This window comes from Crinia signifera, chromosome 5, assembly GCF_055691185.1.
Source record: "Crinia signifera chromosome 5, ASM5569118v1, whole genome shotgun sequence".
NCBI classification, from domain to species: domain Eukaryota; kingdom Metazoa; phylum Chordata; class Amphibia; order Anura; family Myobatrachidae; genus Crinia; species Crinia signifera.
Genome location: NC_139221.1, coordinates 127,481,360 through 127,508,320, shown reverse-complemented (window position 1 = coordinate 127,508,320; position 26,961 = coordinate 127,481,360). Strand labels below are relative to the sequence as shown.

The window sequence follows — 26,961 nt, the reverse complement described above, 5'->3', positions numbered from 1 at the left end:
TAATACTGTGCGCAGAGCTGGAGGCTGGGTGTGGTAGGACTGCCCGACAATCGGGATCCTACAGGGGGTGAGCGCAAAGAGGCCTCTTACGCGCTCGCTGCGCTTACCATGCTGTGGGCATGGTGGGCCCCCCACAAGGGAGAATAGCCCCTGTCAGTCGTGATCCCCCGTCGAAGCACCGGCAGGATTCTAATGTTGGTATACTGACTGTCGGGATCCCGAATGTAGAGCAGTTATCCGGCACCCCTGGAGGCGGTCCTGGGTAAGGTCTAAATCAGGCATTCCCAACCACGGTCCTCAAGGCACACCAACAGTGCAGGTTTTAGTGATGGCCAGGCTTCAGCACAGATGGTTTAATCAGAATCCCTCAGATACTAATTAAGTCACCTGTGCTCAAGCCTGGATATCTACAAAACCTGCACTGTTGGTGTGCCTTGAGGACCGTGGTTGGGAATGCCTGGTCTAAATAATCCCAGCTATAGTTACACAAATAAAAGATTACTTTCTTAGTAGCAAAAAGCAATATTTTGTAAACGGCATACTAGATGTTGGGCCTAATTCAATCTTGATCGCAAAGCAAATTTTTTATCAAATGGACAAAACCATGTGCAGTGCAGGTGAGGCAGATGTAACATGTGCAGAGAGAGAGTTATGGTGCCCACGCACGGTGCAAATTGATCTTTTTAGTTCAAATCGCATCAATTCTAGTTCAAATCGAATCCTGTTTATTTGCAATGCACGCTCCTGCGTAGTCAGTATTGCAAGGCAACATAATATGTGCATGCAGGTATTTTTATACTACATTGCATGTACCCTGTAATTGACTGTTGTAGTGTAGTCAAAAATCATGTGTAGTTTAAATTGCACCATGTGTACAGTCCAAATCACATATCTCACCATGTGTGGGCACCATAAGATTTGGATGAGTTGTTTTGTTTCTCTGCAGGGTAAATACTGGCTGCATTATTTTTACCCTGCAATTTAGATTTCAGTTTGAACACACCCCACCCAAATGTAACTCTCTCTGCACATTTGCCCCACTCATGAATTGGGCCCATTTTATGTTACATATAATAACCATTTATAGCATTGAGGTGTGGTGATGTCAATTGCTGTGGAGATACTGGATAGTATAAGAGCCAAATTTACTCATATATATACTGTATGCCAGAAGGGCATGCAGACATGGATTGATGAGAAGCTCTGCCCTCTGGCTCTTGTTCGCCCCACACATTCAAACACAGGAGCTGGCCGGGATGCAATTTCCTTGTGATTCTTAACTATGCCCCCTATGCCCCCTTTTCGTCTTTGTGAACTTAATTTGGTGAGTTTTCTAACACCTATTAGAATACAGTACCAACATCTTTTTTGTATTATTGTAATCGTTTGATAGTCAAAACTTTGGAGCCTCCCTTACCTACCCTATACCCTGACTGCACATCACTGATTTATACAGCAGATGTCTCAATAATAGGAATGAGGACATGAACCCAGGACCTGTTGTCATTTGTGCGTGTGCCAACCACATTTATTGGCTGCATGCACAGTACTGCATTACAACAATTTAATGCAGGTTACCCCTGAATTGTGCACAGATCCAGTTGCTCGTCATTTCACTCGTCATGTCCCACCTTCTCATTAATTTCATAAATAGTAATAATAACTGGGGAATGTTACAGTGTTAAGGAGTGCTAGCAAGGGGAAATCGGTGCATTGCCGCTGTAACCCCATACTTTCCTTTTTGTCCTATCTAGTTTCATAACCATATGTAAACAATTATACATTGTATGTATGGATCATATAGCCAGACTGAGTTGTAGTCGCATTTGTGCCTGGCTATATCACGATGAATATATGTTTCAGTTTGTTACTAATTTACACATTTCTATTATACAAAAACCTTTTATACAAAAATATATATATATAAAAAAATAGTACGTGTGATCACAAATAAAACACCTTTAAGTTATAAAAAAAATTCTCAGATAAAAATAGAATGTCCTGCTGTGTTTTGTTCCTTGCCACAGAAAGGCTACGGCAGTAGATGGAAGGTGATCATGTCAGTGCTAGGCTTTTATTGGTTGCTTTTCTCTGATGATCAGCAAATCATCTTCATTCCTGAAGTGGGATATGGCGAATTGGCCGGTGATACTCTTCTGAGCTGCTAATGAGATCTGAAAATTCATATCCTCTCATAAAATGTCCTCCATTTTGTTCTGCAAAGCCAATTAGCTGCCTGGCAAACACAGGCTCAATCTAGAAATCAAATGAAGTATTTACTTTACAATATTCACAAATACAAAATAAATCCATCTTTACGGGCATCACATTTTGGCAGGATTAGAAATAAATGTTGCAGTTTTATATATAAAATATAATGGTACTTATGAGTTATCCGGGCGCCCGATTTCTAAATCGGGTCGGATCGGGCACATCGCATCGCATGCGACCATCGGATGCGATGCGATGCGATGCGATGACCCGATTTTTCCATAGGAATCAATGTTAAAATGGACAGAGTCCATTTTAACATGGAATTCAATGGGAAAAAGGGGTCCTCTTCATACCCCTACTATCCAAGTGGGCATGGAGTTGGATATAAACCTGTGGCGAGCGTAGCGAGCCACCGAGCCCGAAGCGTGGCGAGCGTAGCGAGATCCGCGAGGGGACATAGAATACCGTCCCCTCGCGGGGCTCGCTTCGCTCGCCACGCTTCGGGCTCGGTGGCTCGCTACGCTCGCCACAGGTTTATATCCAACTCCATGCCCACTTGGATAGTAGGGGTATGAAGAGGACCCCTTTTTCCCATTGAATTCCATGTTAAAATGGACTCTGTCCATTTTAACATTGATTCCTATGGAAAAATCGGGTCATCGCATCCGATGGTCGCATGCGATGCGATGCGATATCGCATCGCATCGCATCTGATTGTATGCCTTAACTTAAGGCATACAATCAAAAAATCGGGCGCCCAGATAACTCATAAGTACCAATATAATTTAAGACAAACATACATATATAATTTACTACACAATGAACTCAGCGGAAATTTTCATTGTAGTTGCTCAAATGGAAATGACAAATAATAATACAAATAGTTGGCTGTAACCTGAGATAATACAGATAATATGCTAAGAAGGTAAATACTGGAGTGACCCATATTACAACAGCCAATCAGAATAGATGATGCTAATCATCAGTATTTATCTTTATAACAGGCTCCCAATAGCTGTAAAAGAGATGCCTCCTAAGTAGCATATACCCATGGAGGGGGCCAAGGCTAGTTAGGCTTCATGACTATTGGGAGCGCTGCACTTACTGAGCTTGTACATGCTGTTACTTTATCCAAGTTCTGCTTACTTGCTCCGGTTCCAACTCTCTAGTAGTAGTAGTAGTACGTTTATTTATAAGGCGCCGCAAAGTGTCCGCAGCGCCGTACATAGCAAAAGGTCTAGGAAGGTCTAATATACACTTATTCCTAATTATGGACCATTTTGTTAACATGCACAGTACTAATATGGTAAATACACTTACATGAGCTGTAATTAGCTTCCTTCCTCTCTGAGCATCTGGAAATTCTTCCCCAAAGCACAAAATCATCTGAAATCTTGGAACCGGGCGTCCATGATGAGCGAATGCTTGCAATTCTGAGAAATTCAAGAAAGTGTTAAAGGTCTGCAAGTGAATTTATAGGAGAGAGAGCGAGGAGAGAGAAAGAGAGGGGAAAACTCAAAACACACATACAGTGGGGCAAAAAAGTATTTGGACAGCCACCGATTGTGCAAGTTGACCCACTTAAAAAAAGATGAGAGAGGTCTGTAATTTCCATCATACTGTAGGTACACTTCAACTGTGAGAGACAGAATGTGGAAAAAAATAGGAAATCCCATTGTATGTTTTTTTAACAATTTATTTGTATATTATTGTGGAAAATAAATATTTTTGCCTGCTGACTCCTCCACTAGATAAGTTATGTTTTTATTTTTATTTTTTCTTATATAGCAATTTTACAAAAGTCATATTTTTTACCCTTCCCCTTTTTTTCTTTGTTAAAAAATATCACTGCTTGTACCATAAAAAATTCTGTATATTGCTATTGTGCACATTTTTAATAAATACTTCTATAGAAAAGCACAGAAAAGTTTATTGCACAGGTATATTTAGTCACTGAACCTCTATCCCCTATATATATATATATATACACACACACACACACTTTTTTATATCTCATTATAAACAACAGATTTCAAATGTTTTATACCTGATAATACAGTACTTCCAAAACCTAACATACAAGAATGACTTGTTCATAATTTTACACCCAGGCTAATGCCTATAAGGTAGGTACCTGGGTTTGTACCAGTCAATCTTGTATGTTAGGTATTGGCACAATTTATTTATGCTGCACAATTGATTACCTATGTGAGATGATGGCACAGTGTACAACAAATTAATTACATAGTTACATAGTAGGTAAGGCTGAATAAAGACTTGCATCCATCTAGTTCAACCTACATTTATAATACAGTAGCTTATCCGGTACTTGTTTCCTAGCACGGCACCCCCAATTTCCATCGCAGTGCATCGCATCGCATCGCATGCAATATAGCGGCCTGATGGGTGCTTACAATGTTAAATGCACCCCCATTGTCAATGCCACCCCCACTATCAACGCCAACCCGAAGCGTGGCGAGCACAGCGAGCCCACGAGGGGTGGTGGTACACGTACTCCGACCTTTTCATACCACTACTTTCCACGTCGTCGTGGAGTTGATTTTAGATAGTGTGGCGAGCGCAGCGAACCACCAAGCCCGAAGCGTGGCGAGCGGACGCGGATTACCTATCATGTATTGTTTTTCTTCTAATCCAGTGGTTCCCAACCCTGGTCCTCAAGTACCCCCAACAGTACACGTTTTCCAGGTCTCCACACAGAATCACAAGTGACATAATTAGCTCCACCTGTGGATCTTTTAAAATGTGTCTGAATAATGAGTGCACCTGCTGGGTGACCTGAAAAATGTGCACTGTTGGGGGTACTTGAGGACCAGGGTTGGGAACAACTGTTCTAATCTAAACTCGTGTCCTCGCGTCCTAGATTCCTTTCTAGCAGAAAAAAGGGTGTTTGAAAGCAGGCCCCTGATATATTTGTACATGTTGAGCATGTCACCCCTTAAACGTCTCTAGTGTAAATAGTCCCAAATTGCTTAATCTCTCCTTGTAGCTTAAATTCTCAATTCCCCATATAAGCTTTGTTGCTCTTCTTTGGATTTTTTCTAATTCTATGATGTCCTTTTTATAGTGTGGGGCCCAGAATTGTACTCCGTATTCGAGGTGTGGTCTAACCAATGCTTTGTACAGTGGCATAATTACTTTTTAGTCCCTAGTTTCCATGCCCCTTTTAATGCATGCTAGAATTTTGTTGGCCTTTTTTGTTGCTATATTACAATGAGCACTACACCCCAGTTTGTTGTCTAATTATCTCAACTAAAAACAAGGAAGTACTGTATATTTGTTAAAACATCTTTACAATAATCGTTCCAATATATCACTGCAATACTGTATAAGTGTACTAGGAAGGGTGAAATTATTCCGGTACTCTTTACCTAGAACGGCGCCCATCGCGACCATCGCGACCATCGAATGCACTAAAAAACGGGTGCGATGCGATGCCCGCGATGGCCGCGATTTCCCATAGGGACAAATGTTAAAAATCAGATTGGACGCGATTTTAGTGTTCAATGCCTCAATGCCCACGATTTTTCCATAGGAAACAATGTTAAATGGGCCACAGAGCCCTAATAGTCCCCCTGAAGTGTGAAATGGCCCCCACAATTTTTAACGGCACCCCACGATCAACGTCAACCCGAAGCGTGGCGAGCGGCGGCGGTACGCGTCCTCCGACCTTTTCATACCCCCACTATCCACGTCGGCGTGGAGTTGAGAATAGAATAGTGTGGCGAGCGCAGCGAGGGGACGCGGATACCTTCACAGGTAAACGCGTCCCCTCGCGGGCTTCACAGGTATCCGCGTCCCCTCGCGGGGCTCGCAGCGCTCGCCACGCTTCGGGCTCGGTGGCTCGCTGCGCTCGCCACACTATTCTATTCTCAACTCCACGCCGACGTGGATAGTGGGGGTATGAAAAGGTCGGAGGATGCGTACCGCCGCCGCTCGCCACGCTTCGGGTTGACGTTGATCGTGGGGTGGCGTTAAAAATTGTGGGGGCCATTTAAGACTTCAGGGGGACTATTAGGGCTCTGTGGCCCATTTAACATTGTTTCCTATGTAAAAATCGCGGGCATTGAGGCATTTAACGCTAAAATCGCGTCCAATCTGACTTTTAACATTGATCCCTATGGGAAAATCGCGGCCATCGCGTCGCACCCGTTTTTTATGTACCCGCGATGCCCGCGATTTTTTACCCCCGACGCCAGCGATTGTAATCGCGGGCGCCGTTCTAGGTAAAGAGTACCATTATTCCTTTCCCTCACTGCGTTGCTTAAATGAGGATTGAAATGTATGTTGTACAACCCAGTGAGTACTTTGATGATAAATAATTGATCACTACCCGTGCCTTTATTTTATATTCAAGGATGACCTGCATGACAATTAATTAAGCATTATCTGTGCCTTTATTTCATATTTGTTTAAAAAAAATACGCAAGATTGCCTCAAGAATAGCACAATTACCACTATAAGGGAATTATAATTCTGTACTATTTTTATTTTCAGAATGATTTAATTTGTATATCCCCTCTGTACATAATTGGCGGTTATGTGTAATATCTCTGAGAGATTCTCAGACTAACCACATACGTTTACTATAATTTGTGTGGTCTATTTGTGACAAATCTCAGCATCACTACATGTGTTTTATGTTTAGTGGTGTATATGTAAAATTATTTTTGTATAAAAACAAAAATTAAGTTTTTTTTAAAAAAACTTACAACACTCACCCTCAATTCTGAGTGTGCGTATTGATGACATCTCATAAGTGTGACCTTTTTGCTGCATGTTTTGTATGTAGGTGTGACTTTGTATGTCAATTTTATTCTTTATTTCTCTATATTAAAAGTTAATTTTTAAGAAATATTTTGAAAAAGTTGTGCCCTCAAAAAGAGAGTGTACTGTTTTCTTTTTTTTTACAGAACTGTTCATATTTTACACTCTGGGGAGCACCTCTACCAGCCATAATACTAGTCACCCCATTGAAAACATTGTGGAATCTGTATATTCATACTCATTGCTCGTATATTTAGTGCGAAAGACTTGTGCGCCGGTACCCCCCACTTCCTTACCCCCCTAAACAGCCTATATAACCTGTCAGTGTTAGATAGTCTCATTGCCTGGAGGAAACACTGACTGCAGAACAAAGTAACATAGTAATTACTAGAGACAGGATTATATGTAAAAAAAAGCTTGAAATATGCATGCAAATATGCATGAAAAATACTTAAAATATGCATGAAAATTGTTAAAATATGCTACATTAATTAATAAAAAAAGTTATTTTTTACTTATTTATTTAAAAATCAGCATACAATTAGTTGCAAATAAACCTCAAAAATAGGCCCACAGCATCTGCAGATGTCAGTATGCTGGCTGCTACAAAGCTCTTCTTGCATCAACTGCACGGACCCTCATCTCCAGCGCCGATGGATCAAATGTCAGCATAGCGTGTGAGGGCGGCACAGTGGAAGGCTTCCTCCCTGCGCCGCATACTCACTGTGACACAGCATTTTCTCCACACCGCATGATGTCACAACCCTTCTGTCCGCCTCCTCTGCTGCAGAAGTTTGTCTCTTGGTGTAAAGTCCCAGGCCAGGGTCAGGCAAAGGTTCAGGAGCTTTGTAATGGCATCCGCCCGACTGACTTTTATCAACATGGATTGGCAGCCTAGAGCAGTGTCAGACATAGCGTATATCCAAGGTTCGCCACTCTGCGCACATATTGCCCTGGCCTGCACACTCTACCACTACCTGGCCAGCAGCTGCAGGGCAAAGCAGTGCTGTGACTCGCGGGTGGGAAGAGGACGGGGCCTAAAATGTGCACCATCACTAGATATTAGGTAAAATATGCAATAACCAGTGAGAATGGGCAAAATATGCAAATGCATATGCAAATATGCAAATGCATATAATCCTGTCTCTAGTAATTACTTTTGAAAAAAGATGTTAGTCCAACAATTTCAACCTATTTGACTTGTAACTACTGACTTCAGTAATTAATATCTATAGGATTCCCTTAGTGGCAAAAATGTATCCAGTTTTGATTTAAAATTATTAACAGTAGTGGCTGTAATCACCCCCACCGGCAATGAGTTCCAGAATTTTACTGCTCTAATGGTGAATAATCCTCTTCTTAATTCATTACAGAATTCTTTTCCTCTAGCCTCAGTACATGCCCAGGAGTCCTAAGTATAGGCCTGTTAGTGAACAAATCATCTCCCAGTTCCATATGATTCCAGATGAATTCTGTATGTGAACATGCTAATCATATCTCATCTAAGACTCCGTTTCTTCAGTGAAAAAATATTCAGTCTGGTTAACATATCTTTGTATTCTAATGATTTGAGACCTTTAACTAGCTTAGTCGCCCTTCTCTGTACCTGTTCCAATTAATTTATGTCCCTTTTAATGTGTGGTGCCCAGAACTTAACACAATATTCCAAGTGTGGTCTCACCAATGTCTTGTTAAGAGGCACTATCACATTGGCATTCCTTGAATCCATTCCCCTTTACATGCATGCCAGTGTCCAGTTTGCTTTTGCTGCTGCACTTGAGCAGTGTGCACTATTACCCAATTTTTCATCTACGATGACCCCCAGGTCCTCCTCTACAGCAGATTTCCCTATTATAACTCCATTTAGCCTATAAGTAGCTTGTTCATTTTTGTTCCCATAATGAATTACTTTACAGTTATCAACTTTAAACTGCATTTTCCACCTTTCCAATTAAATTAAGTCACTTTGTAGTGTATCCACAGCCTCTCCTGAGGTAATTTTCTTACTCAAGTTCATGTCATCCGCAAATATTGCAATCTTAATCACTATGTCACTACCTATATCATTAATGAATATAGTAATCAAGGTGGGTCCCAATATTGAACCTTGTGGGACTACACTTTAGGCCTTACCCCAGCTGGAATGTATGCCATTTATCAACACTCTCTGTCCTCGATTTTTGCAACCAGTTTTTAAGCCAATTACAAATTTTGTCTCCTAACCCTAAGTTATCTAGTGTTATAAATAACCTTTTATGAGGCACTGTGTCAAAAGATTTAGCGAAATCAAGAAGTATTACATCAACAGATTTCCCTAAGTCCATCCACCTACTGACTTCCTTAGAAGCTAAATAAATTAGTCTGACATGATCTATTTTTGACGAACCCATGCTGATCCTTACTTATCATCTTATCAAATTTTGGATACTATCTCTTATTTTAACAATATTTTCCCCACAATGGATATAAGGCTGACCGGTCTATAATTTTCAGGGTTAGTTTTGCTTACTTTTTTCTATTTAGGTACTACGTTAGCTTTGCGCCGGTCCCTTGGTACCGACCCCGAGTTTATTGATTCCTCGAATATCAGATATAATGGAAGTGCTATGACAGAACTAATTTATTTTAGTATCCTAGGGTGTATTTTGTCCAGGCCAGGAGATTTGTTACTATTTAGGTTCTGTAATCTATTTTTGACTATTTCCTCACTCAAACATACAGTTTGGGAGCAATCAAGAGCCGAGCATTTAATCTGTGGGAGATCCTCTGAAGACTTGTAAATACTACGGTTGCATGCAGAGAAGGCAGCAAAGGGGGTCTTGAAGAAGGTACAGGGAAGGACCGAAACGTTGACCTGTACCCACTGTCACACAATGGTGTTATGATCGGTATGTGATTAAAAATCGCTTCTGCAAGCAAAACCCGGTGAGTGCCCCATCATTTTGTCTATGTTGTATACTGAAGATACCTGGACTGCAGGGACTCTTTTTGGGTTGGCACCCTGGTTGATGTCCCATATTGTGAAGAGTGCTGTCCATACGGACTGGACTATATATATATATATATATATATATATATATATATATATATATATATATATATACATATATATATATATATATATTTATTTGTGTGTGTGTCTGCATATGTGTGTTTTTAGTGTCCATTTGTGTGTCTCAGAAACACTGCCATCTGTCGGCAGTGAGTGAAACTACATCTCATTCTCTCTCAAACATGCACAAACACAGAGGCAATAACAAGGTAGCAGATTAGCTATTGAAACGGTTGCTTTGAGCAGGCTTACGAGTGTGTGTATACATATATATATATATATATATATATATATACATATACATACACAGATGCTGGGTAGTGCGGCACTCAGATTAAGAGAAAAAATCAGGAAGCCATAAGCGTTTGCGACAGTGTTTCAGTTGTAATGACAACTTTTTTCAAGTCTTTCTAGACTTGAAAAAAGTTGTCATTACAACTGAAATCTTGTCGCAAACTCTTATGGCTTCCTGAGTTTTTTCTCTTAATCTGAGTGCCGCACTACCCAGCATCTGTATCTACTTCTACTGTGAAGGCACCAGACAAAGTAATTTTGCTTATTGGGAGTGCCAGACCATTGTGCAGTGTGTGTATATATATATATATATATATATATATATATATATATATATATATATATATATATATATATATATATATATAAAAGGGGGAGAGAGAGTAGCAGGATCCTGCACTCCTAATGGAGTGGGTTAATGCCCCGGTGCCCTCCAAATGAAGTTTAGATAGCAGGATTCATGTCAATTGAGGACTTATTAAAGCAAATAAAGCTGAGTTCATAACCAGCAATGCGGTGCTAACAGTTTTAGAATTTTATTTATTCCTTCATCAGAGTACTCTGATGAAGGAATAATTACATTCCAAACTGTTAGCACCGCATTGCTGGTTATGGTCTCAGCTTTATTTGCTTTAATAAGTCCTCAATGGAGTTCTGCCTGTTCCATGAATCCTGCTGGTGAGAGATACCTTGACAATTACAACAATCAGCTCCCATTACATCTCAGGTATATGGTTAGTTTAACCTTTTATACATTGTTTTGTATTATACTTTTTCTTTCAGCATATTGACAATGACAAAGGGGGTAGCAATACATCAAAACCAGCATGCCAACATGGTTGTAATGTGACGAAGAGCATCCTAACCTTGGCCCTTATTCTGATTGACGCGGACTTTACCGCATTCTTACGGATCGCGTCTTTTCGCCGTCTGCGCATGCGTGGAGAACGCAACGCGCATGTGCCACGCCTAGACTCCGTACCAGTTCGGCAAAATCCCGTCCAAAACTGTTGGCCGCAATCAGTCGGGAAATATGGGCGTATTATGGGCGTCATGCGGAATGGCACATGGGCGTAGTTTCAAAGTGGGCAAAACGGGGCGGAAACATGGGCGGACACGGGGGAGTACACTTATGTTGGGGGGCGTACATTCGGAAACCACTCCGAATGCACGCGATCAAAAAGGCCAGAAATGTGCGGTGTCCACAAGTGTACTATTGCTTTGCGTACACCACTCGTTCATGCGGTAGGCGAACGTACGCCTAATGACTACAACCATTAACACCTGAACCCAATAGAATCTACTCCTTTACTCATTACTCACTAATAGGACGCTTGTCAGTGCTTTAATTGAAACCATTGCACTTCAATTGCTGTAAGGGTTAATGTGTGCAATGCATGTGTTAGGCATGCTTGTAAGGATATATTGGAATCTAATTGATTCCAATTACAAATAAGCTGTTTTTTATGAGGGTAGGTAATTGAATAAGTGGGTCATGTGATGTATTGCAGAAGATACTTCATAGTGGGTTGTTTGGCGGAAATCCTCCGCTTACGTGCGGTAGCACCGCTTGGCTCCCGTTCGGATGCGGTATTCCCGAGCATACTCTGTAATACTCTGTAATACCGTGCCGAATCGGAGTGTTTCTCCCGCACACGCATGGTTTGTATGTCGTCCGTAAACACGCCCTGTTCTTAAAGAGTGAGTCCGTCCGAATGCGGAGGACACGTGGGCGTTTCTACGGACGATGGCCGCACGCGGCAAAACACCGTGGCGTGCGGACCGCACCGTAAGAATGCGGGAATATCCGCACCGATCAGAATAAGGGCCCTTGTCGGCTGTCGAACTAAAGTTTCTAAACAGCCTCTTCCCTCATATTATAAAATAGACATATAACTTTGCTTCCCCATTTTGCATAATGCTGTTATCTTTTAGAACCAAGCATACGCAAGTATGGATGACATAGGGACTATAACGACATGTTCTCATGTTATTGAAGCTTAGAGAGGGCGTGTTAACAGATTTGTGACACATTCAGGAGAGTACGCACACAATGCCTCCCGCAATTGCTACCACCTTTTCTCCAAGCATCCAATAAAACGCATTCCTCTTAGTAAATTACTCTTTTCATACCATATTGGAGGGTCCAACACACATGTTTCATAGTTATCAGTCATCCAATTTTTGGCCTCATTGACACTATGCACAAAGCCAATACAGATTCTAATTACATATTTAAAATAATATTTTAAGAAAGTACCTGTTAAAAACTGCTGAGTATCAAATAACTTGCAGACCAAGTCTCGCTCTAGCTTATTCGGACGATCGCTGTACATAGACAAAGGTCCCTCCCAGTAAATTTTGCTCTGGCACAGTCTCTTGGCATATATGCCATCTGGAGCCATCCAGAGCACAACACCTCGTTCCAAGTGGCACAGCAGCTTCTCAATGTTTTTCCGCAGGCTATTATCTTCTGGGTAAGGAAACAGGATTTGATCTAAGCGACTTAATTCCAAGCATTGTCCATGTGATATTCTGCATCCTTCTGGATTGGATATTGTTCGTTCATCAACCAAGGTATCACGGTAATATAAACTGATGTGAAACCGGCAGTCTATATGAAAGACAAGACCAAAATTCAATAAAAGCCTTAGAATATTATTAATGTGTTGCTCAAAATGATTTATTTTACAATTAAGACAGCTTTAAAATCACTGGCTACCTCTCCAGAATCACGCCACTGACTGCATCATGTGTACTATTAGATAAGGCCCATGGAGTCATGCAGACACAGGGAGCCTACAACATTGTATGCCACATTAAAAGTATTCTCCTGAGAAAGATGGCATCGATGAGCTCATACTAATGGTGTGCACAAACTAGATCATATATTGATATTTTCTCATATCATCTAGTGTGTACACTATGTTGTTAAGATGCATGGATCTTTCGTGATGTCTTCCTTCGTATGTACATGCAAGACAACAAGGGATATCGCTATTGAGAGCTAGGCTGCCCACGCTTCCCTATTCCCCCACCATCAGCAAGGTCCCATCTCTCCGGACCACGCTCGATACACATATCATCATATGTGCACCCAGCTTAAATGTTAAAACCACTACATACTGGACACAATGGTGTAAATACCAACTGACTAGCCACTCAGGCAATAAAAAGAACAAATAAGACCTATATATGCTAAAGAGCGCAGGCTAATAATTGTTAATCATTTCAGCTTACCTGACAATGCAAAGGCCTCTCCGGCCCGTAAACTTGGCTCTATTTGAAGGCCAGGAGTTTGGGACTCTGACGGTGGGCAAGCATAAAATGATCCCGTTACTTGATAGCCTGATTTAAAAAAAAAAGAAGAGATATATGTATATTAACATTTCTCATTAATTGTTCTGTTAGAATTAAGGATACATTTATTGCATAATATTGAACTAAAAACACAGCACAAACTTATTCTCTTAGTAGATTGTGTAAAGAGCACGATATGCCCACACACCATGAGCCTCTAACACTGATGTGGTTTACCAATGAGCATACAGTATAAGCGCAATGCCTCCTGTTGCTAGTGTACACCTATAGGGGGCGATTCTCTAAGTCAGAAATGCTGTAAAACCCCCGTTATCTGGGGTTTTACAGCATTTCTGTATGCTCTAACCCCCCCTCCGCAGTGGTAGCCTATGGGCTTCTTACCGCAGTGCTGTTTGAGGGATCTGTCACGGATCCCTCCCAGCATGCCCTGTGGCCGCCGCGTCACTCTGCGCATGCGCAGATGGATTCCCGTGTCACGGATCCGGAAGTCCAGTGCCGGCACCGCATCACAAGGGACAGCTCTTATCGCAAGAGCTGTCCCTTGCGTTGATAACCGCATATGTTACAGCATATGCCGTTATTAAAAATGTGGTGGCCAGGGAAGGGGCGCGATAATGGGCTGCTGATGTTACAACATCCCGCCCCCAGTATGAAAATCATACATTTGAATTTATTTATTATTTAACCGTTTCTTATATAGCGCACATATTCCGTGGAGCTTTACAGAGAAAACATTCACATCAGTCCTACATGTCCTTTAAGTAAAACATCTTCTGAATATCTCATTAGAAATGTTTATTATCTTGACAAGAATATTACATTTTTTTGCAAGGGTAATATTTGCAGGGGGTTGAAGGCTGCTCCAATCCCCCGCCTCATGCCTTGACCATCTCTGCTTTGCTTACATTCTGCCTTCAGGCCGTTTCCCGCTTCCTTGCACCTCATGTCATTTGTCTGTCGCCCCTTCCCACTAGATTGTTAGCTCCTCAAAGAAGGGCCCTCTTCCTTCTTTTTGTCAAAACCCTTTCCTCACATTTCACTTACAGCTCTCTACTGATATTTACATCTAAGCTGTAGTGTGTATTGATTGTGGTGCTCTTTGTTACCTGGACTCATTTTTTGTTACTTAGTTACTCTAATGTTAATTTCTGTCTCTACGTACTGTTCTATTGAATGCCCTCTGTACAGCGCTGCGAAACACGTGAGGTTTCTTAGAAATAACATGTAATAATACAATAATACTATTGGAAACACGCTTTATACTTTCTTAGTGCATCTAGGACCAATACAATGCCTTCTTTGCATGGCAAACATGGCATATTGCATTATAATACACATTTTTGCAACTTAAATACCATACCAATATTTACTTATAAAATACATGTACAGTTATATGAGGAATAATAATTTTTAGAGTACTGTAATTAATCTTAAAATGAAATGCAAAGACAAATTAAATATTAATTGAAAGAAAATATTGCTAATAATAATTTAAAAGCAGCGCTGTAACAAGCGCTCCTGTGCCTTGTGTTGGCCCCTCCTCCTTTGCATATGACATCACAAAGAGGGGCTGAGTTGCTGACACCATGAAACTACTGGAGTCTGGGTGCTGTAGGGGGCACTACTGCCACGCAACTGGCTGCAGGGTAACATTTCATGCACTCTGCAAGCCAGACATATGTGCAGTGGGGCAGGTGATGATAAACCCACAGAGCCGCTACATTCCTCCACACCTAATTATGGCCCTGGTAAATAATAAACTGATATGGTATCCTGATGGCTGACAGCCAATGTCTAGGTCAACGGTCAATAGGTCAACACCATATTGCAGGGGTTCCCAAACTTTTTTGAATCACAGCACCCCGAAGCATCAGAATTATTTCGCGGCACCCCTAGGCTAAAGTTTTCTCGTTGAGAAAGTTAGAAACCAATATTAAAGTTAAATAAATTGTGTTTATATCTCATCCTTAGGATCAGTTATGTGGTAATGGACAGGATTCACATCTGTTTGTCCCCAATTTGAATATTATATTGGACATAAATAACTGCAAGTCCTCCAAGGCACCCCAGGGTGCCACGGCACACAGTTTGGGAACCACTGCCATATAGTCAAAATACATATGGTTGACATGGTAATAACAAAGTGGACATAAGCAATATGTTGACATGGTAATAAAACATAAAAACATGATTTTTTTACATGTTTTATACTTTATCATCCATGTGGACTTCAATTGAAAATAATAAAGTGTGCCAAAGCTATACTAATTGGGGATCCACATGCACACACACACAAAAAAAGGAAAAAAAAAATTAATTTATGTTGACGTTTTTCCTGTGTCAATCTTTTGGGTCGACCTAATGACTGTCAATCTAGACATTGTCTGTCAGCCATCCAGATACTGCGCATTGCCATTGCTATGGGGCATGCACATGGAGTGATCCTGCTTCATTTCTAAGCAATCCAGAAAGATCGCTTAGAAATGAGGCTTGAATCGACCCGTGTGTATGCCCCATCAAAAGCACTAGAGCAGACAGTGACACCCCAGGCAGGAAAGAGGAACTGCATGGATTTTAAGAAGTGCAAGATGCTAGAATAAACACTACTGTCCCCACTGTCCTGGTCCTGTCACCCATTTCTCCTGTCCCCTCTGTTCAGTTTTAGCCCTGTTACCCTTGTACTTTTTCTTAGTCCTATCACTTCTTTCCTGGCCCCAATGTACTGTCCCTGTAATCTCAATCCTGGCCCTGGCCCACCTGGTCCTGTTTTGGCCCATTTGTCATGGTCCAGTTCCTGTCACTTTGTTCTTATTCTGTCCTTTTATCTCTGTCCTGGCCCTTTACATATCACTTTTATTCTGTGACTTTCACCGTTGTCCTGTCACCTCTGTACTGTGGATTAAGCAGCGGCGGCTCTTACCTCTTTGGAGAAGAGGGCTGCGGTGGTGAGCCCCCCTCCTCTGCCACCGCCGCTATGTCTGTGGTCCCCTCCAGCTGACACTGCATATACCAGGTTCTGGCCGCCGGTCCCTGTCACTGGGCCGACGCATCCGCAGTAGCTTTTTTGGTACTGCACATGTGCTGACCCCCAGCCTCTATGGACTGCTTTTGCAGCAGCCCCCAGAGGCATATTCAGGGTCCTGAGCCAGGCGCATGTGCAGTATCATCCTCATACTGCACATGCGTGGAAGATCTATATCAGATTGTGTGAGCGCCAGAGAGTGCACACCTCTAGGTTCAAGGTATCAAGGCTGTTGGAATTTCTCCAGGATGGATTCTCTGCAGGGCTCAGTTTGCAGTCCTTAAAAGTACAACTCTCAGTATTATCTATTTTCTTTCAGAAGAGGGTAGCCCTGTTCCCTGAGGTTCAGACCTTTTTGCAGTATAGGATTCTGTAAAACCGACAAAACCCCCATATAGGCAGCCGGTGGTTTTGTCGGTTTTACAGAATCCTCCTTTTGAACTCTTAAGGTCGGCTGACCTTAAATTGTCTCTTGGAAACTTACATTCTTGTTGGCTATTGCTTCGGCGAGGCATGTTTCGGAATTAGGAGCCTTGTCGTGCAAGTCTCCATTTTAAATTTTTCATGAAGACAGGGCTGTGCTTCGAACAGTGCCTAAGTGTCTACCTAAGGTAGTGTCTTCTTTTCATTTAAACCAGGAAATTATGCTTCCAGTGTTTTCTCCCCCTGACGGGGCAAAAAATAGGGACAAGTTAAAGAAACTGGACGTTGTTCGCACCTTGCAAATATACGTGGAAAGAGTAAAGAATGTTCGCAAAACTGATTTGCTTTTGGTTCTGTATGACGTAGATAAGAGAGCGTGGCCTGCTTCTAAGCAGACCACTGCGAGATGGTTGAGGTCAGTCATTGCCTTTGCCTATACTAAGGTAGGTAGACCAATTCCTTCACAGATAAATGCCCATACCACCAGGTCAGTTGCTTCCTCTTGGGCTGTGTGTCATGAGGCTACAGCAGAGCAGTTGTGCAGGGCTGCCACCTGGTCCCCTGTTCATACCTTTACCAAATTCTATAGGTTCCATGAGTTTGCGTCGGAGGACACTTCCTTTGGACAAGCAGTGATGAGAACTGTAAGTCTGAGCCAAAAAGACCGGCTCGTGAACGTCCCAAGGTTAGCTGTGTCACCAGGATGGACAAAAGAGAAAAGGGGATTTTTGTAAGAACTAACCGTTCTTACAAAGAAGTCCATCCTGATGACACAGCGATCCCTCCCTTACGCTCAGTGGGTTTTACCGTATTTACATGTATTGTCATGTTATTGGTTATATTGATTGTGCATATAAGATGTTCAGTCGTTGTACTGAGTTATATATCCTAGTGTGCTTTAGAAGTTGAACTGAAGTATCCTGGGATGCAGAAGGGAGGAGCCTGCTATCAAAAGAAGTCAGCATAGGTGCCTTTACTCCTGCGGACCCTCCTACATCCCAAGGTTAGCTGTGTCACCAGGATGGACTCAGAGAAAGGGGTTCAAACAGTAAGTTCTTACAAGAATCTCCTTATATTATTTAAAATAAATTTGTTTAATTTGTCACAGACAATTCCACTGAATTTATTCAATTTTGATTGTATACATATAGGAGCATGTATTCATTGATGAGATAGTCAGGATGTGACTGCATGTATAGACGACAGAGGATGGCGATAACAACCCGCAAGGAGAGCCCATCTTTATCAATATAGACCCTCATTCACCATGAATTGCTAAGTTAAGGAAAAGTAACCCTGCCTGTCCGACCAGCCCCATGCCGCACCAGCGTGTTACCCTCCCAGAAGGCAGCCAGAAAGTCAGCAACTCTGCCCTGCATACAAACAATAATAACGGTAGGTAGGTATGCAATAAATGCACCTGCAAACACTGTATTACAACATAGTTTGTTCCAGGAAGAAATTGCTCATTGTTTGCTCCAGTTCTCCTGTCTGTAAGTCAGACCCACAATGTGCAGGTTATTCAGGTTACTTATAACAATATTGAATTTAAAGTTCAGCATTGAACTAGCGAAGTGTAAGTAACAGGTTGTTCTGCTTCAGTTCATTTGCTCTGATCAACATAAGCAAGAAGATATATACAGTAAGTTGTAGAACACACGTACTGTTATCACAGGAAGTGTTCTGCCATAGGTGGCTGCGTGCTGCAAAGGGGACACTTGCACACTGGTAAGGAAGCTCAGGATGTGGTTGTTCTGGTGCATAGTCTCTCCAGCTTCTTTCATGAGACACCATAAAGTGTGGCACCTGTCAAAGGGGAAAATGCAGCTTTTACTATTGTTTGCACACATTTAAAGGTCTAGTATGTACTCGTATTCTAAGGCATGGTCATACTAAGGCACTGTCTTATTAACCCTTTGAGTGCCAAGTGAATTTGTCAAAATAGGTGTGAAAATTGGCAAGAATTTTTTTTATTCATAAAAATGACCTGTAATGTTTACCTTATTTAGGAAGTATAATTTTTTTTTACACAACATTATATAACAAATGTGAGCGACGCTGGCACTTAAAGGGTTAAGATAGAGATATAATAAACCACTGTTATACTAAAGAACTGTAATACTGAGGTACTGTCATGCTAAGATACTGTCAAACTAAGGTACTGTCATACGGGCATCTTAAGAGAGGAGGAGGCCCGTGCCTCCCCGGCCGGGCCCCCTATTCTTTGCTGGAAGCGGCATGGGGAACAGTAGGGTTTGAGCGCTCTAGTGCTCAGACACTATTGCACATGCACAATCCTCTGCTGCGATGTGGAGTCTGAGCACTAGAGCACTCAGACACCACTGCACATGCGAAGATTGCTGGAAAAATGGCCGACGTGCCATTTTTTCCGGCACTTATTGCAGCGCTCCTACCGCTGCCACAGGACTCTGGAGGGTAAGCATTGCCTGCAAGCTCAGTCTCTGGCTCCACCAAAATGAGCATAAAGAGCTTTTACACACTTCTCCCTCATTGTCTGCTGTCCCATATTACCCCAGAAGCTGTCAGAATGAATTCATCATGTTATTGGGACATACCTGCCTACCGTAAGTGTCTCCTCTCTGGGAGAAGCCCGGAGGGGAGACTTTCTGCAGCTTTTCTGGGGACGGAGCTTGTCATCATCAAGCACCACCTCCATTCCTGTATATGCCCTTATTTGTGGCTCTTCAGGAAGGGGGGTGGTTCTTAATAATCATTTTAGCCCCGCCACCTCCCCAAAGAGCCGTGAATGCCGGTATATGACCAGCAGAGAAAGGAGGTGTGGGGGCTGATGCGGGGGCCCCACTAAATGCGGGAGGCTTGCCAAATCCTTCAGGAAGCTAGGAGGGGACCCAATTTTCGGGACCCTCCCAGCCATTTCAGGAGGGTAGGTAAGTATGTATTGGGATTTTTAACAATATACTGTAATATGTTGGTATAATGTGATCCACAAATCTATACGATATAACATGATGGGTATCTTTATATGATTGATTTTTATTAGGAACCATATTGGTGCCATATAATCAGCCTCTTTGTTTCTATACTACGGATGTAATGTGAAGGGATATACAGCATATATAATATGATGTGCTCCCCTGGCAGTGTAATGTGATGGGCACCGTTACTTGGTATGGTAGAATATATCATATGTTTTTTTGTTGGCGTTGTTGGAGATTAGTTTTTTTTTTTTTTCTGTTTTGGGCCAACCAGAGGTATTACCCCAAATAGGCACTATAAATATATATAAAGCAGAATTAATGTCATAGACACTATCTATACTTTCTAATGGATTTATAAAAACATTCTTTAAGTGTTACAATCATTGCCATACTGTACTTTTTTATTGTACAGTAGCTACCAATCCAGTGCTGACTGAGAGGCCAGCAAACAGTGGGCTTGGTACTGTATTTGATGGGTCTGTAGATCTATGTTTCAAATAAAGGTGCCCACACACGAATAGATACCGCATCCAGTCCGATAGCTAGCCAATTTTACTTTGAAATCCAGAACATACCTTATCATGATCAGGGATGTTAGGGGTCTGCCTCTCTGCACACCGCATCCCGCCGCTGCACCTATGCAGTCACCTCCACGACTGGCAGGTGCGGGGGAGATGCCCATGCCAGGACATGGCCATATCGTTGATTATACCTACACATGGAACGATGTAGCCATGATCCTGCATGATGGGTCATTTATCTTTCCGCCTGCTGAAGGGATCAGCAGGCTCGATAAATGACCCGTGGGCAACCGCATTAGATCGTCATCATGCACACACATGGTAAGTTTTTAAACAATTGGTCACACTCAACCAGTTGTGCGCATGGGTATTGGAGGAAAGGGGCAGGCAGTGACGGACAGCGGCCTGGAGCAGGGGAATTCCCAGCATTTTATGGGCATCCCCAAGAAAATGCTGGCATTCCCCTGGAAATGCTGGCGGGTCTAATGTCTGCTCGGGCTGGGTGGTTGATGTCACATGACGTCAGCACCTGCCCCCTCTTCGGCGCACTCCAACAGAAATAAAAGTTTAGAATGATTGTTCGTTCCAATTGGTCAGATACTGCCATATCGTTTTAAAAATCTTAATGTGTGTGGACACTTTAAGCAGCTGATTGTGTTGTAGGAGCAAAGTTACTAAACATACTGCTAATCCTCTATACAAGCAAGGACAAATGGTCTCTGCTGTAACAAACCTACGGCGTGATTCAGCATAGATTGCTTATAATAATCAGCTTGCAGCATATATCATATGCAATCCTTAAGCAATGCAATTGAAGGAGGAGGTGCATGCCACCCCTTTTGCATTTGTAATCACATTAATCTGCAATACGATTGCAGTTTAGAGGAACATCACAAACATCATTCACCGTCCACTTCTGCTACTGTAGCCTGAGTTAGTCTAACCTTACTCGGGCTGTCTGTCACAACCTGGATTGCGAGGCCAAGCATACTGCACCTCGTGCAGTCCTTGGCCTGGCCACTCCCAGAAAACGGCAACCACCCACGACCCTCCTTTTGCGCTGTGATCACAGGAAACATCATGCGCATAATGCCACCATGGGCCAGAAATCGGGTTGGCAAATTAGCCCCCTAGTTTTTAAACTTCCACATTGACAGGCCCTTCATTTGAATATGTCTAGTGAGCCTACAATTGTCTGCCAATTATATTCACAGTACGGTTTGGTTGACAGTGGTGAGCAAACTGTGCATTGCGCTTGGCACTACCATATAGAATAATGATCCAACATACTGTATAAATTAATCATAATGGTAGGATTTATAGGCAATCTCTGTGTAATCTACCTGAGAGTGCGGCTGTAAAGAAGTGTAAGCTTGTGGTACAGCAAACGGATGGTTCACTATTAGCTGGTTATCTTCTGAGCCAACCTGTTTTATTCCTGCAATAATTAAGATAGCAAATGTATTAACAAAACAATATTATGCACAATCATGGTGGACAAAATGATATCCTTAATATACAGTATTTTTCTATTCTGGGTAATCTGATGGGACAGTCTACTTTTAGATAAGGCATGAAAGCCTAAGTACCAGCAAATACATAGGGAGGGATGTTATGACAGACAATTTTAGTCCTGGAAAAAAGTTGCACTAGAATGGCCAGCTTGTAATGGCGTGCATCTTTAACTCTCCAACTGCAAATTGGTTTCACCTTCCTGCGGTATTTAGAGCAGGAAGCATATGAATTTTGTAAGACGAACCATAATGCATATTTTTTTCTGTGTAACAGCTGCACAGTGTGAGAGAGTCATCCATTGGCAGCCAAAAGTAACATTTATTGAAGCATCACACACCCTAAATAAACCCCAGTCTTCCATGTTGTCCTTTGATAGGTAGTAGGTGTTATAGGGCCAGATGTATCAAGCTTCAAAAAGTGATAAAATGGAGAGCCAGCCAATCAGCTCCTATCAGTCATGTTACAGGCTGGGTTTGAAAAATGACATTTAGGATCTGAGTGGCTGACTGTTTACCAATCTCCACTTTATAACTTTTTGAAACGTGATACATCTGGCACATCTCGTGCATGCCCAGAAAGCCGGCCTGGGAAGGGGGGGTGTCTGCGAGTGTGCATGTGCGGGGCAGCGGGGGAGCCGATAAGGAGAGCCGTTCATGCTGGGTATAACAGCTCTCCTTATCGGCTTTGGGGGGTTAATACATCTGCCTACAACGTTTGCCCGCTTCTCCACATTGTACATCTGCCCCAATGTGTTTTGTTTCGTTTTTTGTTACCACAGCAGATATTCGTTAGCATATTGCTCCACCGAAGGTGTGGTGGCAAAAGACAGACATAACATACATAAGACTGGTGACCATAAAATTGATACATTTGGGCACAACCACATAAATACATTTTTGGCTTCATCTTACCTTTAATTTATTAAACTGATTTAAAGTTTAATTTAAAAGGGCCCCCAATCAAATAATCCATGCTGATGTGTTTTTGTGTTAACATTTTTAATTAGTCAGTTTGTATCTTTTAAACACTTGGTAGCATTGGTAGGTGTTCCAAATGTATGTATGATGCATTGCAAGTGTTTATTATTTTATTTTTCTATCCTTTGCAGGTCATTCTCAGTTGCTGTCACCAGCTTTATGGGCCTTCCACTTGCATGGCTAGTTTCATAGGAGAACAGGAGAAGGAGGATGACACCATCACCATCCTCACTCCTGTGGAGTCTATGCCCCATGTGCCACCGCCTCAGCACCCGCAACCACCACCACCCAGGACACTGTTCCCCTTTTGAATGAACCTGCTTTATCTCACCACCATTTTTGTTAGCAGCAGGTGGTGTTAATGGAGTGCCAGTCAGACCTACCAGCTGGACTATATTGGGTAGCTAATGCGGTGCAACAATAGGACAGAAGCAGTGGCATAGGGCACTGGCTCCCGGATGGCCAGCAATATAAATCACCTTCTGAAGGAATTGACTGGTGACAAAGGAATTGTCCTGGAGCAAGTCTAGGTGACACAGGAGTAGCAAGTGCAAGGGACAAGGGAGGAAATGTAGGCCATCTGGGAATAAATCCAGGTGATCCCTGTAGAGGAAGCTGGTGGCACAAAAAGCCAATCAGCGTCCGGCCAGTGTTTGCAAATTCAGCAGTGCTTCCCGGGCCGCCGCACAGCAAATAGCTCTATTCACTCAGTTCCCAACCGTCTGACCCACTGACCAGCGCCGCAGAGGGACCCTGCTGCCCGCCCCACGGACTCAGCCGCCCACCCCCTGCATGTATAATTTGGCACATCAAGAATAAGATGCATTTGACAAGGAAGAAACTAAAATGACATGTACAGTACATAATCTATTCTGCCAGAAATAATTGCAAATTTGCATTGTTTGTGTTAAAAATAATTTTACAAATGTTTATACAGTATGCTGCAAATGTGCTGTCATTGTGTTCTTGGAATTGATTTTGAACATTGCTGAATAGAATGCACCCAAATGAACCAGCTCTCTAATTGTGTCTGACTCTATAGAGCTATTTAGTGTCCGACCTTCTAATTCGGCCCCCATTACATCGGAAGAGTTGTACGTTTAAAATGGGGAACACATCTGGATCCGACTTTCACCAGCAGCTCTTATTCGGAGTTGAAAGCTTCCGACTTTTAATGGACATTGGATGCTATTACATTAGTTGGCTAAAATGTTGTGGAAAAATCTGACATTTCAGACTAAAATCATCGGCCATTACCTCAGACTAAAGACTAAAGACTAATACATGCAGTATGGTATCATTTGTCTTCAAACTGAGTGATAACAATAATCACGTTATTTATGTGTATTGAAACTGGAATATAAAATGAATCAGATGAAGATGGATAAGGTACATAGCTGGCTAACTGCCAGCTAAAATACTAATGAGCTCATAGAGGTACTCAGCTGTGGAACATGAAACATCTTGTGTAGGCCAAATCCAAGCTTGCTACAGTGTGATACATGGATACATGGACCTTTGCAGGTGTGTGCTATAACATACCATCCAACATTCCTAAAAGAGGAAGAGGGACTCCCACGTGCGTTATCGCAACCCCCTCCCCAGAAAAGGGACATGGCCTCACTGAAAGGGTGCAAGGCAATCGTGATCCATGCCCCTGTATTCCATCAATGTGGGGGAGAGATTGGTATGGCCAAGACTCTATGAGCTGTTGGCCTGTCCCCTTTTCCCTCTGTCTCTGTGAATATTCACCACTGCCCAAGCAGAGCCGCAAGTGCCAGGGGGTCTACCAACTGCACACGCCCCAGGAATCATCTAGAAAAATACATTAGGAGATTTACTGTAACTGCTGGGGAATGTGAGCAGAAATGAATGAACTATACTGTAGGTCTGATTCTGGTTGATTCTGTCTCAGGCGTGTTCGCACCGGGGATCGAAGTTTCTGTCCTGGGCAAGCACATATTCACATATGCAGGACTTCTGTGCATGCACCTTTGGCTACTTGCATAGTCGCTGTGGTGCTCGCACAGGGGGAGGGGGCTTTGCATGCAAATGACCACCGTTTCCTGGGCGTACCCACAAAAACTAGTGCATCCTGCCCAATGTCTCTTTACTATGAGTGTTATATGACCAGGTATGAAAGCGGTACATACTGTATTGGAGGAAGGATACTCTACCTTTCTTTGAACCTTCGGGGATGATTTTGTACACCTTATATGGGTCTGATATATCCAGCTGACTCCTCTCTACTAGTTCTTCAAAGTCGTTACTCTTGTTTAAAGCACAGCGAAGTCTTGTCTTCCATGTGGGAGGGTCTGGTTTGTCCAAGCCTTCTCTGTATTTGCCTTTAAAAAGTGCCCAAGCCTGAGGAGTGTGATAAATGTGCAATGTGATCTCAGGAGGCATTTGCAATAAAAAAGGCTCAAATTATGTAACACAAAGACAACAATAAATACAGAGCAATTATAATAAACTGTACAACAAAACATGCAATAAAACCCCTTTCAGACTGAGCCAAAATCTGGGAATTTGCCAGGGCACGCTGAGTCAACCCAGGTCCTGCTTACTGTATGTTTGAAAGGAACAGAACCGGATAGACAGCCCCGGGTCCGCAACCATGCAATCAATCAGAGTTTTTTCCATTTATTTCCAGCTCTGTTACAGACGGCATCATAAGCAGCAGATGGCAGATGTATTCTCTTAAAATGACTCTGCACTGAATGCCAGGGCAGACACTGCTTATATGTGAAAGGAGTCGTCCGAGGAGACATCTGGGTCTGTGGCATTGTGAGAAAGGGGTTCTCCGGGGTGGTACGCGGGTTACACCCAAGTAAAAAGAAACAAGAGCCATGTATTTGTCAGGGCTATGTGATTTCTATTCCTGCCCAGTTAAAATTTTGGATACAAGCAAGAGAAGCAGATAACCAATGAATGGAATCGGTACATCTGTCAGACCAGACTTAGGTCTACAGTCATTAGGTCGACCCCGGAAGGTCGACTGGCCCCAAGAGTATTGTGTTCAGTTCTAGAGGCCATATCTCCAGAAGGATATAAATACATTAGAGACTGTACAGAGAAGAGCAACTAAAATGGTGCATGGCCTACATCACAAAACGTACCAGGAAAGTCTAAAAGATCTTAATATTTATACTTTAGAGCAGAGAAGGGAAAGGGGGGACATGATAGAAACTTTCAAATATATCAAGGGTTTTAACAAGGTACAGGTGGGAGACATTCTTCACAGGAAGAGGAGCAGCAGAACACGAGGACATGCACTGAAACTAGAGGGAGGAAGATTCAGGGGAGATGTGAGGAAGAATTTTTTTCACAGAAAGAGTAGTAGATAAGTGGAATAGCCTACCATCAGAGGTGGTAGACGCAAATACAGTAGTACAATTTAAACATGCTTGGGATAAGCATATTGATATCCTTACAATAAAATAAGGATCAAATATGGTTTGAGGTAACATATTTAAAAAAAGGGGCAGACTAGATGGGCCAAGTGGTTCTTATCTGCCGTCAAATTCTATGTTTAAGGTCGACAGGGTTAAAGGTTGACATGGGTCTAGGTCGACATGACTTAAGGTCGACATGGGCCAAGGTCAATATGGGTTTAGGTTGACAGTCATTAGGTCGACATGAGTTTTTCACAGTCGACATGGGCACAGTTGGAGTTTAACCGCAGCCCCTCGCTTCGCTCGCGATGCTTCGGGCACTATTTTATTCTCCCACCACGCCCTAGTGGATGTAGGGCATGAAATACCGCATGTCGGCTCAAAAAACAGTGAAAAACTCATGTCGACCTAATGACTGTCGACCTAAACCCATGTCGACATTGGCCCATGTCGACCTTTAACCCTGTCGACCTTGGGGCCAG

The 26,961-nt window shown here is 42.5% G+C and overlaps 1 protein-coding gene across 1 annotated transcript in view; it reads right to left on the bottom strand.

Moving 5' to 3' along the window:
• Positions 1–439: 439 nt before the first annotated feature.
• Positions 440–26,961, bottom strand: part of IRF4 (interferon regulatory factor 4) — a 36,790-nt gene continuing 10,268 nt past the window's right edge. Inside the window, exons 2-8 of the mRNA XM_083186277.1 lie at positions 25,262–25,448; positions 21,936–22,030; positions 18,776–18,917; positions 13,586–13,693; positions 12,606–12,959; positions 3,535–3,647; positions 440–2,256 (exon numbers count right to left, since the gene is read on the bottom strand). Coding sequence (XP_083042403.1) covers positions 2,113–2,256; positions 3,535–3,647; positions 12,606–12,959; positions 13,586–13,693; positions 18,776–18,917; positions 21,936–22,030; positions 25,262–25,448 — 1,143 coding nt within the window. The 3' untranslated portion in view covers positions 440–2,112. The remainder of the gene's footprint in view (positions 2,257–3,534; positions 3,648–12,605; positions 12,960–13,585; positions 13,694–18,775; positions 18,918–21,935; positions 22,031–25,261; positions 25,449–26,961) is intronic.